Source organism: Penicillium lagena, assembly GCF_028827675.1.
Source record: "Penicillium lagena strain IBT 129212 chromosome Unknown utg000001l_segment0_segment0, whole genome shotgun sequence".
Lineage (NCBI taxonomy): Eukaryota > Fungi > Ascomycota > Eurotiomycetes > Eurotiales > Aspergillaceae > Penicillium > Penicillium lagena.
This window is the reverse complement of record NW_026623222.1, coordinates 4,702,648-4,717,307: the sequence shown is the minus strand read 5'-3', so window position 1 is coordinate 4,717,307 and position 14,660 is coordinate 4,702,648. Positions and strand designations below refer to the sequence as shown.

Genomic DNA, 14,660 nt, shown 5'->3' with positions numbered 1-14,660 from the left:
AATATAGTGGTGGATCGTTGGTTATATATGCAACTACTTCTGTTCGGCCTTCTATTGCTGTGGGGTCCCGGTCTTACATTATGTGGAAAGCTAAATTTATTCTTAGTCTTGGAAATATTTTCTCTCTGCCTTTCTTAGTCTGCTATCTTACTATTGCTATTGCTAGCTTCAAAGATAGAAATGCGAGTCTTCCAATAGTTCGACAAGTGAGGTAGCTCTATGGCATCCGGCAAGCTTCTCTTAGACAACCTTTTGCCTAGTGGCCTGATTCCTCTATGGCCCGCTTACGTGATACCGTTCGGGTCGGGTTTGCTGCTGGCTGGACCACAGTGAGATGAAGTTCAGGCAACGTTGTGCGACCTGTAGTCGCTAGTTGCTTCAACAGGATCAGCGTCCCGAGCAAGCTGCTCGGGAACTCTGCTATATGTCCGTTAGCCCATCAGTCCGTTTGAGGGGTGGTTCAAACGGGAATCTGAAATCGAGAAAGGGGTGCAAAACGTGCAAGTAGGTGCTTATCCTGTAGGATTTATTAATTTCTTTTCACCGGAAGGGCAAGATACTAAACTTCAGATAGAATCAGAAGAGTCAAGTGCGGAGAAGAAAGGCCACACTGTACACGGTGTACTACCACGGGTCGCAAGTGTGAATACGAGGGCACAATCTCCATCATCGATAGCCCTCTTTCATTATCACCAAGCACTGTGTGGCGAGAACGCCGGTCTTTTGCCTACTATTTTCAGCAGGCCGCACCATCTGTTGGTGGTGGGCTAGATGTCACTTTCTGGCGCGCCATCGTCCCACAAGTTTGTCGGAGTGAACCTGCCGTGTGGGATGCTATCATTGCCATTGGTGCATTATTTGAAAGCCCTGGGCTATGTCTAGGCCTTGTCTCCATATGCCAGTGTCATTCTTGCACTCTCAGTCAAAATCACCGAGACGCGTTACGCTGGTACTCCCGCTCGGTGTCTGCCATCCGCCAGCAGATTGAGCGAGGTCGCCTAGATATGTTTGTTGGGCTGATCAGTTGTTTACTGTTTATCTGCATTGAGTCCATTCAAGGAGGTGTTGAGACTGCTTCACAGCTTTACAGCCAGGGGTTGCGTCTTATCCTCGCTTTCCGCGCCCAATTAGCTGCCAAGATCATGCCAGCAACCAATGCCTCTTTGTTAGAGGATGTCATCGTTCCGATCTTCCTTCGTCTAGGATCGATCGCTCTCCCTCTTTCGGCACTTCAGGTCGGTTCTTTGCTAGGAGAAAATAAGGATTTGCCGATGCAAGGATTTGACTCCCTCAAGTCTGCTCGAGATGGCATCGTTCTCATAGCCGCAGAGACCCAAGTCTTTCAAGGCGAATGCGTTGAGTATTTACGGGACCCTGACACCGCCAACAAATTCCAAAACTTGTCACGACAACAATCAGTCCTATCAACCAGACTCAAGAGATGGCGCTCTGCATTTATCAACCTAGTGGACTCCCTACGCAGAAGAGAAGTCTTGTCACCACAACAGACCGGCTTAGGAGCCCTGCTCTTCGCTTCTTACGAGGCGCTGTTTATAACACTCAGGATCTGCTTATCACCAAGAGAGACCGACACAGACGCATATATACCCAACTTCCAAAATATAGTGGAACAGTCCGAAATCGCTCTTGATGCTACAGCACGACCAGACGGAACACAGCCACCCTACACATTTGAACTCAGCGTTGGCCTCCCACTCTGGTTCACCTGTTCCAGATGCCGCGAACCTAAAATCAGGCGCACCGCACTCGCCTTATTACGCCGAGCTCCTCGGGTGCTGGGGTTCTACCAGACCCGATCCATGTTCACTTTCGGCGAGCAGGTCATGGCGTTAGAAGAAAGATACGGAATGGCAATGAATACAGGTCAAGCGAGAGCCAGTTTTGTTGTACTGAAATCAACCGACCCATCTAGTGAATATCAACCCGACAGTCAGGGCACGGGTAACGAGGTTTCAAAGTTCGATCTGAGCACTCTTGTCACCGCTCCGGATGATGAGACTATCGCAAGCATATATTCCATGCCTGCAGGCTTCGAGAACTCGATATCGACATCAATGCTCATCCCGGAAGAGGCACGGATGGGACCCATCAAAATTTTTCGACCACAAGATGGGCTTCCTGAAGGAACGACGGAGAAAGATATTGCGAAGTGGAAACCAACCCGTGATCAACTCTTTTTGCGATGTACGTGGAACGAACGTGATCCGACTACCGATACTTGGCGAAGAGTCCACGAATACATCCCCACTACTGTATAATCTTGTGAAGGTATGATCAGGAGTGTACACAATTCTACCGGGAGATTGAGAAGCGGCGAGAGGCGAGCATTAGAACAGAATAGTAGAAATTCGAGTCGTGCCATACTAAACTGGGTGTACATGAGAGACGACTCTTTCTTAGCAAAAACGTATACTTGAGATATCTCGAGAACCAGGGGCCTAACGGCTCTTAACGGCTCTGAGAAATTGTTTAAACTCTTAAGCGACGATGAGCAGCATCTCTAGGGGTCGCCATAGACGCGCTCTTACAGGGTTGAGCGTGATGCTTGGAATTGACGAGCAGCTTCGTAAACCTCGGGAAATCCATGTTTTCAAACAACATGAATAGCTAATAAGATGCGCCCCTCTTGCTCGGTCGAATTCTGCGAAGACCGATTACGAATTGGTGGCATGGTGGGTAGTTGAAATGGAGAGGTTGGCGCGTTGGAGCGCGACCTGCGACTTAGTAGTCGGCTCCTAGTGAAATCACATTAGACCTTAAAATGACCGATTTCGGCGCCCAATTTACCGTCACTGAGTGTTGTGGTGTAATAGCAGTAGTACGTATCGCTGTCAATAGTCAATAATAAACATGAACCATAGAAGCCCTAACTATGTAAGTCAAAGTGACCCAGTCACCACTCCGCACACGCACCCACTCCATGGCGTCACCAACCAGCCCCCTTGCCCCCCCCCCTTCGCTCGCTCAACCCTGGTCTACTCCTCTCGTTGCTTTGTTTTTCTTTTCTCCCTCCTCTCCCTTTCTATCTCCCCCTTATCCGACGTGACCCCCGAGTCCGCCATTTGTTCCACCTGTTATTGGCAATCCCCCATTAATCCGCTCATACCCCGGCTTCCCTGCCACCCGACTCCGCAAATAATCCCTCACTATCAACATGTCCACTCGCAAGAGAAAGCAAGACGCCGAGGAGGAGGAGGTCCTCCAGGCGCTGCCTAGCGACGAGAGCGAGGAGGAAGAAGAGTGTGTTTACCTATCCTTTTTCCAATTCCAATGCCCAATTCATTGCCCCGTTGCCTGCCTTCTGTCGGCTCTCGCGGTCCCGCCATCTCCCCCAGCCTCGCTTGCTCCAGTCAGCGCATTGCGGTCGCAATGGTCGCGCAGCGCAGGCTATATATCGGGATCCATCAAAGTCGCGATTCTAGAGAAGGTGGCTAATTCGATTCCTCTGTAGATATGAAGACTCAGAGCCTGATGTCAGCGATGAGGGCGATGACGACGAGGATGATGGCGGCGAGGAAGTTAGTGATGAAGATGAGGACGAAGAGGAGGAAGATGAAGATGAGGGTGGAGATGAAGGTGCGTATACTAACCACTACTTTTCTTCCTATCTTATTTCATTCCCTCACCTTTCCCCTTCGTTGGTTTTATCTGTCTGTACCTCTTCCTAATAATTGCACAACAGGCCCCCCAGCAGCAAAGAAACAAAAGACCGCTCCTGCATCTAAAGACGAGGAGGGCGTCGAGAAAGAGAACGGGACGAACGGCGCGGCGAAGGCCAGTGCTCCCGCCGAAGAAGCTGTGAAGGCCAAGGGCGGTGATGTTCCCAAGGAGTCTCCGCTGCCCGAGGTGGAGGAGGCTGAGGAGTAAATGGGTGAAAAAATTTGGATTTGGGATGACTCTTGTTCTTGCTCTGGTTAGGGCTTGCAGCTTGGAGTCGAGCGTTGGCTTGCTTTGTTCCTATCTCCCTTTTTTACTCTTGGCTCTGACACTGGAGCTCTTTATAACTATACCTGCCTCTATGACTTATATCAAGCCATTGCTGTGGTCTCTTTTTTTCAGTGTGCTTCGTATGTTTGTAAATCCTGTCTCATACAATAAATAGTCGAGGACGCCCGCCACTCGGATCCCAAATCAATATCAACACTGAATTGTCAATAGCGAATGTTCAGGATTGCCCGATGAGCGGCCAGTTAGCAAAAAAGGAGTTGTGGCAGAGGCCTAGCCATAGCAATAGCGCAAATTCTTCTCATTTTGGGAGACTGAGACTCTTGCACCTGCCGAAATCTAACTGGAGACTTAAGCAAACATAATAAGATGGGATAGAACACGGTAATGACAGTCATCCGGAAGAAGCCTATGGTATTGGTGCTGACTTAATTGCTTCTGTTTGCCGTTCGAAATGTGACTCGGAATATCAGTTATCATCCTTCGACTCTCAGTTGATTCATTCTATTGCAATTTTGTTCTACATTTGATAGAGATCTCGACGGTTGCTGCCCGTGCGGAAGATAGATGATCGCCGCCCCATTCAACGACCTGCAGATTGCACAACCCAATAATGATGGCCCCCCTGCAGCGAACGCATCCCACCAAGATTACACATATCAAATCGCGCGTATGTGGATTGGCTCATGGCATAATGATTTTCTCGCCGCCAAGAAATTAAACAATGCCTTATCAAGGTTGCTAGACATCGTGAGACTGCCAGAAGCTCGGTGGACGGCACAAATTTAAGACATGTAAATCCCAAGATGATATTATGGAGATTGCATGACACTCGTACTGGCGTTAATCAGGAGAATGAGAAGCTGGAAATCCATCACCAGCGCACTTCGATTACTGGGCAACCGAATTAGGGATTCAAGCATTACTTGAAAAATCGATACATGCCTATGTACAAAGCCTTGCTCTTCCCGCACAGTCTTCCAAGTCAACTTCGTCTTGATTGGGCTCAAGAAAGCCAGCCGGTTCCAAAATATTTCTGCTCAGTAGTTCGGTAGAATGTAGAGTAAATGCTAGTGTGGTGGACCAATCCAATGCAACTCGAATCCACTTGTCAACAGTTTTAGTGAGTCGCTCATCTGGTTGAGTCAAACCCTACTGTTCACTAAAAGCTATGTCAGGACGAGAAAACACTTGACACAATGAAATATATATATGTACCCTCTAAAATACCTACTGACATTTGGGAAACGGGGAATTACGTTATGAATGAATCAAACAGGGACAAAAACAACAAGCGTTATCAATGGATGGTCATGAACCTAGGTCGGCGTAACGCTCTCTCGCCCCAGACAGTACCACGCCGAGCAAAACAGACAGATACACCTCAAGCATCACTACCACTGCTGCGGAACATGGCACAGAGCTGGCAGTACTGGTGCGTGAGGTCCAAGACAGGCTGCGGCAGGTTGGTAGCCTGGACAATGCTTCGGACCTTGACGGCGCCTTCATCCTCGATGAGTTTGCGGACCATGAATAAGAGCTCAGGCGAGAACTAGAAATGGGTCAATACAATCCCAACACATTAGGGGAGAGGGAAAACATACTTCAGAGTACCATCGATACTGCCAGGCAATCAGACGAATCAAAGCACCCAACATCCCACGCGTATCGTTCTGCTGCTCGTATAGCTTCAGGAGTCCGCGCATCGCTTTCGGAGAGAACCGGATGGCAAGACAGTTCTGATAGGCTTCGATGCTCTCATCAAAGTGGTCCAGGCGCTCCGCAAGCTCGCCAAGGATCTCCCACTCCGTCGCCGACTTCTTGTACTCCATTGCCTGTTGCCGGAACTGGGCCATCTCCGTCCGCCAGATGGTGTAGATGCGAAGGTCTTCGTAGAGAACCATGAACAGATTGTCCAGCCAACGCTCACACAGGCGCTTGTTGCGGAACTGTGAGTATGTCTCGTGTGATGGGTCGCCAACCGGCTAGAAAGGAGATTAATATCCATATCAAACCAACAAGTCTACAAAAAACTTACATCTTCGTTGCCAGACTTGACGACTTCGGATGCGACCGTTTGCTCGGGTCGCTCGATCGACATGCCAGGCTGAGTTTCTTCTCCGTTGCCGCTGGGAGTGTCCTCAGCAGACTCCTGTGCGAATCCGGGACCAGACACAGAGCCGGTGTCTTCTTCATCTTCCTCAACGCCATCGCCATTCCTCTCCGCATCAAGTGTCTCGGCAGGTTTGGGCACATGCTTCCGCTCAACACGATACTCCTCTTCCATCACAAAAACCTCGCTGCGGACCTTGAGCAGTTGATCCCAACCAATTGCAGCAGCGATCTTTGTCAGCAGATTGTAGGCCTTGAGGAACGTGCCTTGATAGGCGGCTGCGTGCAACTTCCGGAGAGATGGGTGAACATAGTCGTGGGGGTCACCCTGCTTCGGCTGGCCTTCGTCAATTTCTTCCAGAATACTCTCCGCAAGGATCGGAAGCATGATGCGAGACGGCTGCGGCATACGCGGGGTATCCTTGTCCTGATACGTGAACATGGGGCAGGAATTGAGGGTCAAAAGCGCAAGGTCCCACTGCTCCAGACTGACGTAGACTTCTGCCAGACGAGCCCAGGTAGTGAACTCGCTCGGCGCAGCAGTGACAGCTCGCTTGGCGCATTCCAAGGCCATCTCGCCTTCTCCTTTGCTTTGGCAGAACGAAGCCTGCTCATCTAGCAAAGCGTAGTCCATCGGCACATCTTGCAGAGCGTCATACATCAACCGCACAGCTTGCACTTCCTCGTCTGCCATGATCTGAACCTTCGCCAGAAGTGACGACACTTCCACATCCCGAGTCCGGAGCTTCTCGAAGAGGTTAATCCCAGATGTGTAGCGACCAGTTGTGTGGATATATTTTAGGAGCCCCGAGGTCAAGTGGTTGCTCACGGTATTCGGGACTTGGGTTTCGGGATCGGAGCTCAATTGCCGCCCTGGGAGGTTGTCAACTAGGCTGGGGGCGAACAGAGCATGGCCAACTTACCCATAAAGAATAGTTTCTCTGCCGCCTCCAAGAATTTGTGTTCCATCTCCGTGTTTGTGACCGGATTGAACCGCCGCACTCCCACAATCTTCTTGATCGCATCCCCACTTCCATTATCGGCATACAAGTAGGCACGTAGGACAGCACAGAGGAATGTTTCCAGCCAGAGAGCCTCTGTCGCCACACGCTTGTCACCGCGCTCGTCAATGCAGTAGCTCTCCAAGCTTCCGGGGATCTTGACTTCGACCCGCATGTCGAGGTGTGAAAAGGCATTGTAGCAACTATGTAGATGTCAGCAAAGAAGGTTGTATTGTCTCCATCGTGCGTTGATCTAACCAGTAGATTCCTGAAACCACCTTGTGTGTTTTGTCGAGGGGCGAGAAGGTCAATGTGTTCACGTAGGCTGCCAAACTAGCCGAGGACGAAGCGTCGATTCCGGTGACATGGTGGTACACCCCGGTCTGTGAGGAGCGCAATCCCGTCAGCTCTCCATATAAAATCAGACAGAAAGAGAGAAGCATACCTGTCGGGTCCCACTGGTTTTGGGTTGCTTGACTAGATACACCAGGTCGGGGGGACCTAATTCTCGCAAGCTCTGTAAAGACTCTGTTCGCGCATCGACCGCAACAAAGAGATCCTCCTCCTCATGGATCCTGAATTCACAGTCAGCCACAGATCCTACCGGTTGTGCATTATGAGGGGCTGCCGATAGTGAACAGTGCCATGCGCACGAGTGCCCGGGAACACGTAGACGGGGTCAAAGAACATACTCGGGGACAGCGGGCGCAACCATGGCGCCTGCACAGTCGCAGAGAGGATGAGAAGCAAGGTGTCACGGCAAAGGACGAGAAAGGGAATTGGGCGACGTTAGGGGGAGATTGTGTCTTTGGAGGATGCGGAGGGGAATGCGGAAGCAGTTGCCAAACATTGAGACGGGATGGATTGATTGATGATCCCTCAGGCAATAAGGCATCAAATTCAGGCAGACACAACGCGTGATGCGTGTTGAAGTGAATCACGGGGTCCGTCGACGCTCTTTCAGCAACCACGGCTCCCTTTGATTCGCCATCTCCAGCAGTCGTCTGGTTCTCAGCGATGCTGGTGACTGTGCGCTTTCTCTCTGACAGTCTGTGAAAGACCTTTCAGTCCCAGGCGAGCTCGCATCATGGCGAGCTGGGTCGCCCTGAATGTGGAGCCTGACGAGGCCATTGAAGAGGAGGTTGACGACACCAAGGAGCTTCAGATCGAGGAGGCTCTGAAGCTTTACCAAAATGCATTGAAACTTCACGCGCAAGGTCCCGAGTTCTTCGCTCAGGCGAAGGAAGCATACGATCTGCTTCTCAACTCGGAGATTTTCAAATATCCAGAGTCCATATCGGATTTCAAAAGAGGCGCATCGCAAGATACTCAGTCTGTCGTGGCATTGGACGAAGGCGTTGCGGATGTTATCGCCGGGTTCAATGTCGGCGATGCTACATCTAGCCTGTTTCAGACGCTCTACCTGTCCTACAAGAATCACGGCCAATACGTTCTTGATTGCTTGCAGGAGTCGTTGCGGAACGCTCCCAAGACCTCGGAAAATGCGAAGGAGCTGGCAAGCAGAATTGCCGGATCTTCAAAAACTGCTATTGGATCCTTCGCGGAAGCTCTGGAGCGTGACGACACCGATCTCCACCTATGGAGACAAAGTGCACGACTCGGCAGCGCCCTTAACAGCTATCGCCTGGTTCGATACTGCCTGGAAAGCGTTCTCGCTGACGACGACAATCGCCTGGAGGTACGACCAGAACAACTAGGCTTGGAGGAGATCTTTGCAGAGGAGCGTCTGCGGGGCACGCTGCAGTCTCTTGGAGACAGGGCTTCTTCTTCTCAAGTGCCTGTCAAGCAGCCGAAGAAAGCGGTTTTGAAGTATTTGAAGCAACATGCAGATCCATATCCATACCTACCAGCTCTTCCCACCGATCTGCACGATTTGGATGCGTCCAAAGGTCCCCTTGCTTTCCACATGTCTCGACGGCAAATAACTCCTTCTGACTCGACCTGGATGTCAGTTGGACAAGCCCTTCTTCAGGCGCTTTCTGACGAGGAAGAAGCTCCGAGTTCTGCTGTCCCAAATACGTCCCTGGGAATCACTATACCACCAAGGGACTCGCAGACAGTATCAGAGATGGATGAGCAAGAAGACGCCACGAAAACTGACGAAGTCGACACCAAAGTTGAACTTGAAGACGTCGACATGCTGGAGACAACGGAAGCTGGCCCGGAACCAGAAGCATCTACTCACAAAGACACAGAGGAGGCATTGGAGCCAAGTGAAGAATATGCCTCCATTGACCAAAGCGCAGAGAAACAACTTATGGAATCACTTGGAGGTCAATCCAACCAGCCAGCTGAGACACAGGCCGAAGAGGAGGACGCAAACCCAGAGGAATCTGCTATGAATGGACGCAAACGATCGTCTGCATCTGCTGCGAACGAGGAGCATCCGGAGACAGGACGAATGAAGAGCCGGCGGACTCGGGCTCGAGAGTCCATTGTGGAAGGCGTCATGCAAACCGATGAGGTCGCTTTTGACCAGGAGAAATACTACGAAGATCGTCTGGAGGTGTTTGTTAATTCTGATGATTGGATGTTCGGCACTCTCAATTCTCTCTTCTCAAAGTTTGGTGTTGAAGCACTTGGTAGCATTGAGAAGCTGAGGGAGAAAGCATCAACAATCGACACCAGCGATCCGTCCGAAGACATTGAGGTCAGGCTGTTCCAAGACTTCCGGGGCATCATCAAAACTTGGAACGATGAGAAGTCCAAGTTGATTCACAGAAAGGATGATATTTCCTCTTTGAAGGACATTCACGGCACAAGCAAATCTGGCCTGGCCGTGTTCCTGGAGCATTCGAGGAAATCGTCTCGCAAACCCCCTCTTGAAATGGAATTACCTTCGGGGGACGAGCTATACGCGTTTTCGGATACAGTCAACGGTGACTGGTTGCACCCCCACGAGGTCTCGTACGAGTGGATCAAATGTCTGCTCATGCCTGAATTCGGCAAAGAAACCCCAGACTGGCCCGTTATGAAGTCCAGCTACGAGTCTTTTATTTGGCCTGATGGCTTGAAGGAGACTTTGATGCAACTTTTGCTCAAAGAAGATGAATTTATCTACCAAAAGTCTTGTGATCATGTCACCAGCCTCGAGCGTCGAATCTTCATCTCTGGACCTAAAACTCCCTTCCAGTACACAACGAGCGATTTCTCTTTGCTTGAGATGATTCAAAACGTTTACGAACTGCACCTGGATAAGTACGCCTCTGTCGACAATCCAAGCAGTGAGGCCAGCCAGGACATCAGGCTAGCACAACGAGACCGTCTATCAAGATGGGGCATGCTCGCTCGAACAGCGCTTAGCCACTTTGTCGATCATGGGCCGGCTGGTGAACATCGTCAGAATATCATTCTTCGACATCTGTGGACATCCATCTTCCACGTAAACCTTTCTGGCGAGGCCCAACGAGAACATGTCCTGCTTTGCCTTCAAGATCTGAAGCAAATGCTACAGTCCATGGGTGATCCGGTTATTAACCTCGTGAACAACTCGATAATGACCGAGCTATCTGCTGCCGCCATAGATCATGAGGTCTTGAAGCTCAAGTGCATGGATTTCTTTGCTAAGGTGTTCAACTCGGAGACGGAAGACCCAGTGTCTCTTATTGAAGCTATTGAACCCATTCTTGAGCCCTCATTTATTGAGTATGATGAAGGCCCAGCCCAGGATAATGACCCAAATCATCCATCTTCAAATCTCAACGAGATGGCTTCTTTTTTGGATCGTGGTGATGCGACACTGCGACTGTTTCTCTGGAGAAGATTGCAAGACTCATATCGAGCCATTGATTATTCTCCGAAGGTTGTCTCCTGCTATCTCCGCAGTATAGAATTGATCATGACAGAGATTGAAGCTGTGAAGCACAATGAAGAAGCCAGCGATCGGCGCCAGTTCGCTCTGCTTGGCTGGTTGAAGACACTCGATGGTATCATGACCAAAGCTATTCCACTCATTCTTCAAGAGGCAGAGAAGGCCTACGAATGTGTCGATATGGAGCACTTGCACGCTTCCATCTCCGCGGTGGCCCGTCTGGCAAGGCTTCTCCACAGCTTTGTGTTGTACGAGGATTCGGTGCGTGTCGGTCAGACTTCCGGACGTGATCTTCGAGGTGCTTTGGCAAAATCTCTCGAAAATTTCAAAGAAAGGATGCGCGAGACTTATGTTCGCTGCTGGATTCTGTTGTACACTCTTTTCATCGAGGCAATTTCTCAGAACAAGGAGCTGTTCGACGAGCCCTTCGAAGACCGCATCCATTTCCTTCGGTCGGTGCACAGTGCCCTTGGCGTCAGGTCCATGTGCAGATATTCGCAAAAGCGATTCCTCAAGCTCATCAAGTCCGAATTGCTCGACCACGAAACAAAAGGTGACTATGAATTTGATGTCTGTCAAGTGCTTTACGATCTCCATGGCATCAAATTCTCGCCTTTTGATGGAACGACTGATCATGGCTGTCCAGCCGAAAAACTGGATCGCCCTACGGCTATCATGATGATTGACTTTGTGATGTCCCAGACCAACAAAATGAACATGAAAGATCTATCAAAGTCAGAGCTGAAAACCACAATCGAAAAAATGCAGCAGGCGATTGGCCCAGCGAAGCCATCTTCGCAGACCCCTCAGTTGTCCTTCAACAGACGCATCATCAATACCTACCTCAAGACCCCGATTAATCCCGCGAATCTTCTCCGAGCCGTTCAAGGAGTAGCGGAGCTTTCGACGACAACCGTGCCTACGGAGAATGCAAAGATTGCGGTGAAAGGCTGGTATTTCCTTCTCGGCCATGCTACACTCACGAAATTCCGCTCCCAAAAGCGACTCACCCCTGGATCCACAACGGAGCTCGATGATGCTATCACCTTCTTCAGACAAGACCTAGATCATGGCTCGGGGAGATGGGAAACTTGGTACCGGCTTGCACAGGCATTCGACTCCAAGCTGGAAGAGGACATCACTTGGGCTGCGGACAAAATCAACAATAACCGTGCGGACCTGGCGACCACGCAACGCCATGCAATTCACTGTTACGCGATGGCGGTCTCGACTGCAGTCAGAACCGCCGAGCCCACGGCCGAAACACGAGCTCTCCTGTCTGACCTGTATGCCGATTTTGGTCTCCGCATGTACTCATCTTCCCGCGAGCCGCTCTCCATGGGCCCATTCAGTCTTGCGGAATTCGATCGTCACTACAGTAGCGAGGAGAGCCAGAATATGTACAAGCAGAAGCCATTCAAAGAAATGTCCCAGTATTCGGTGTGGTATTTCGCGAGCAACCTTCTCAAGAGAGCTATCGGGAACAGTTCGAAGCGATGGATGTGAGTACAACCGGCTAAAGATCACATGAATACAGGGAATACTGACCGCTTACAGTGCTCGTTACACACTTACCAAGTGTCTCTGGAAGATGTTTAACAGCGATGACTCTGCGAGGACCACATCCAAGCGGGTCGAGATGCAGGATGTGCTGGACGCTCTTCTGGACGCGATTACGGCACTACCGCAGCGGAAGGATTCGCGCTCTGATCCCATCTTTGAGCCTCACTTCAAGCTCGTGTCTATCGTGCACAAACTTGTGGTTCAAGGTAAATTAACGGTAAGTTTAGATGCCACTGCCCTGATGGATTCTGTTCACTAAGACATATACAGCCAGCTGAGGGTAGCAAGACTCTCCTTGCAACACCCTGGGCTCAAAAGATCGAGGCGCCTACCGACATCCAGACTTGGAAGGCGTATATTCTTGAAGTTATCCGGAAGTTTAAGAGTGCAGATAAGTCCAATTGGCACCATCGCATGAGCGCTAGAGTATGTGGTTTTGTTCATTATTCTTCCTTGTTACTCTGCTTACCACTTCTAGGCCGCCCATGTTATCTACGACGCCCAGAAAGACGCTACTGCTGCGGCCGCAGCCAAGCAAGAACTTTCACAAATATTCACCAAGACGTTGACTATTCAGGTCTGGCGACCGGAATTCGAACGACCAGGGAGACATTTCGTCTACACCACACGCTACGTATACTTTTTCGTTGGCCTTCTGGATCAACTCGACGACCGGGCAAGCCTGGACCAGCTACTTCGCCGCGTGAGAAAGAAGCAGGGCGATTTCATCAACCACACCAAGCTGTGGGAGGATAGCTGCTTACTATACGCTAAGATGATCCGTAGAGCAGCCAAAATCAGGGAGGGACACGAAGAAGGCGTGTTCAAGCCCATTGGCTGGGAGGAGTTCTCCACCAAGACAGCCCGTCTGGAAAGCCTCACTCGGCTTGTTCCAGAGAGCCAACCACTGCTGGAATTGATCCGGGACTCGCTGGAGCTGAAAAAGCTCAATAACAACCTCATGAAAGTCACCATGTTCGAGGACCTCATCGCAGACCTTTACTCTCGCCTCTATGAGATCAACATGCCGCTTCTCATTGAGCAAGAGAACGAAGACAACAAGGAAAAGATGAAGGTGGATCACCTCCTCATGGCAGGTGACGGTCCAACGGAAACATCTACGCCTTCGACCTCCGTCCCTGCGTCCGACGCCCCTGCTCCCCGTGGCCGTACTAAGGGTATCGCCCGCCGCGACATCCAGAAACGAGCAGACACCATCGTCAATCTAAAGTTGGCGCCCCGCACCGCGACGAGCAAGGTCACCGCTGCTGGTGACACTGAGCAGTCCGCTAACGCGACTGCTGCCTCTACTACTACTGCAACGGCTCCTACGTCGGCACCTCGTGATGCTTCCATGCAAACCCCCACATCAGGGGATCTGGATGGTGGAAAGAATGACGGTCCTAAGGACAGCGCAGATGATACGGAACTCAGCGAGGCAGACAAACAGTCCAAAACAGTAGAGCAGAAACTGGGCTCTACACCGAACCTGGGCAAGAGCGACCCCGTCTCTGAGGCTGACGACCCGGGCAGTGGGAACGAGGGTGCTGACGAGGGTGATGGAGATGGCAGTGAAGATGAAGCTGGGAACGACCATGACAATGACGACGGTGACGGTGACGACGACGGTGACCAGGTCGCAACAGAGGCTGAGACAGATGCTTTGGAAGGTGAAGAGGGTGACGGTGACGGTGACGGCGAGGGTGGAGAAGGCGACAATGAACCTGAAGACGAGGAGATGCAGGATACCGAAGCGGAACCGAAGCCGGGTGATGGTGGCAAAGAAGAGAAGGAAGAACGCAGCAATGCGGCTGAGCAGTCAAGTGAATTTGCCAAGTCGAATGCTCCGGTCAAAAGCGAAGATGCCGGTGAACCAGAACCGATGGATGTTACGCCGGCCGGGCAATGAGATGTTTTGTAGTCTGGGCCGTTTTTGCTCTTCTGGCGCGGGAATGGGCTGGGTTGGTTGGTTTCATGGAAGGATCCCATTCATGGACGTAGATTTTTGGAAACCAAGGCGTTTTCTTGAAGATGGGCTTGCTTGTACAATAAACAGGGCCAGTCATTTATCGCATGGAACTCTTGTATCATTATTATTTCCCAATGCAAGTATGAACTGAACGATCCCAGAACGCCTCGACCGGTGATATCTTAATTCTGGTATATCCAATCCGTCATTCATAAGA

At 50.8% G+C, this 14,660-nt stretch overlaps 4 protein-coding genes across 4 annotated transcripts; 3 read left to right on the top strand and 1 right to left on the bottom strand.

The window, feature by feature from the left end:
* Positions 1-1,004: 1,004 nt before the first annotated feature.
* Positions 1,005-2,279, top strand: N7510_002083 (C6 zinc finger domain protein; the record flags this gene model as incomplete). The annotated part of the gene is made up of 1 exon (XM_056974010.1): positions 1,005-2,279. The coding sequence occupies one exon, from the start codon at positions 1,005-1,007 to the stop codon at positions 2,277-2,279; it is 1,275 nt and encodes a 424-aa protein (XP_056839127.1).
* Positions 2,280-3,175: 896 nt separating this feature from the next.
* On the top strand, positions 3,176-3,888 carry N7510_002082 (uncharacterized protein; the record flags this gene model as incomplete). The annotated part of the gene is made up of 3 exons (XM_056974009.1): positions 3,176-3,261; positions 3,473-3,597; positions 3,704-3,888. 3 exons carry the CDS (start codon positions 3,176-3,178, stop codon positions 3,886-3,888), a joined length of 396 nt encoding a protein of 131 aa, XP_056839126.1.
* A 1,462-nt stretch (positions 3,889-5,350) lies between these two features.
* N7510_002081 (ChAPs family protein) lies at positions 5,351-7,794 on the bottom strand (the record flags this gene model as incomplete). The annotated part of the gene is made up of 7 exons (XM_056974008.1): positions 5,351-5,518; positions 5,571-5,951; positions 6,005-6,951; positions 7,002-7,282; positions 7,338-7,462; positions 7,525-7,654; positions 7,772-7,794. 7 exons carry the CDS (start codon positions 7,792-7,794, stop codon positions 5,351-5,353), a joined length of 2,055 nt encoding a protein of 684 aa, XP_056839125.1.
* A 372-nt stretch (positions 7,795-8,166) lies between these two features.
* Positions 8,167-14,383, top strand: hir3 (putative transcriptional corepressor of histone genes (Hir3); the record flags this gene model as incomplete). Its single annotated transcript, XM_056974007.1, has 4 exons — positions 8,167-12,413; positions 12,469-12,691; positions 12,745-12,900; positions 12,953-14,383. The coding sequence occupies 4 exons, from the start codon at positions 8,167-8,169 to the stop codon at positions 14,381-14,383; spliced, it is 6,057 nt and encodes a 2,018-aa protein (XP_056839124.1).
* Positions 14,384-14,660: the final 277 nt, after the last annotated feature.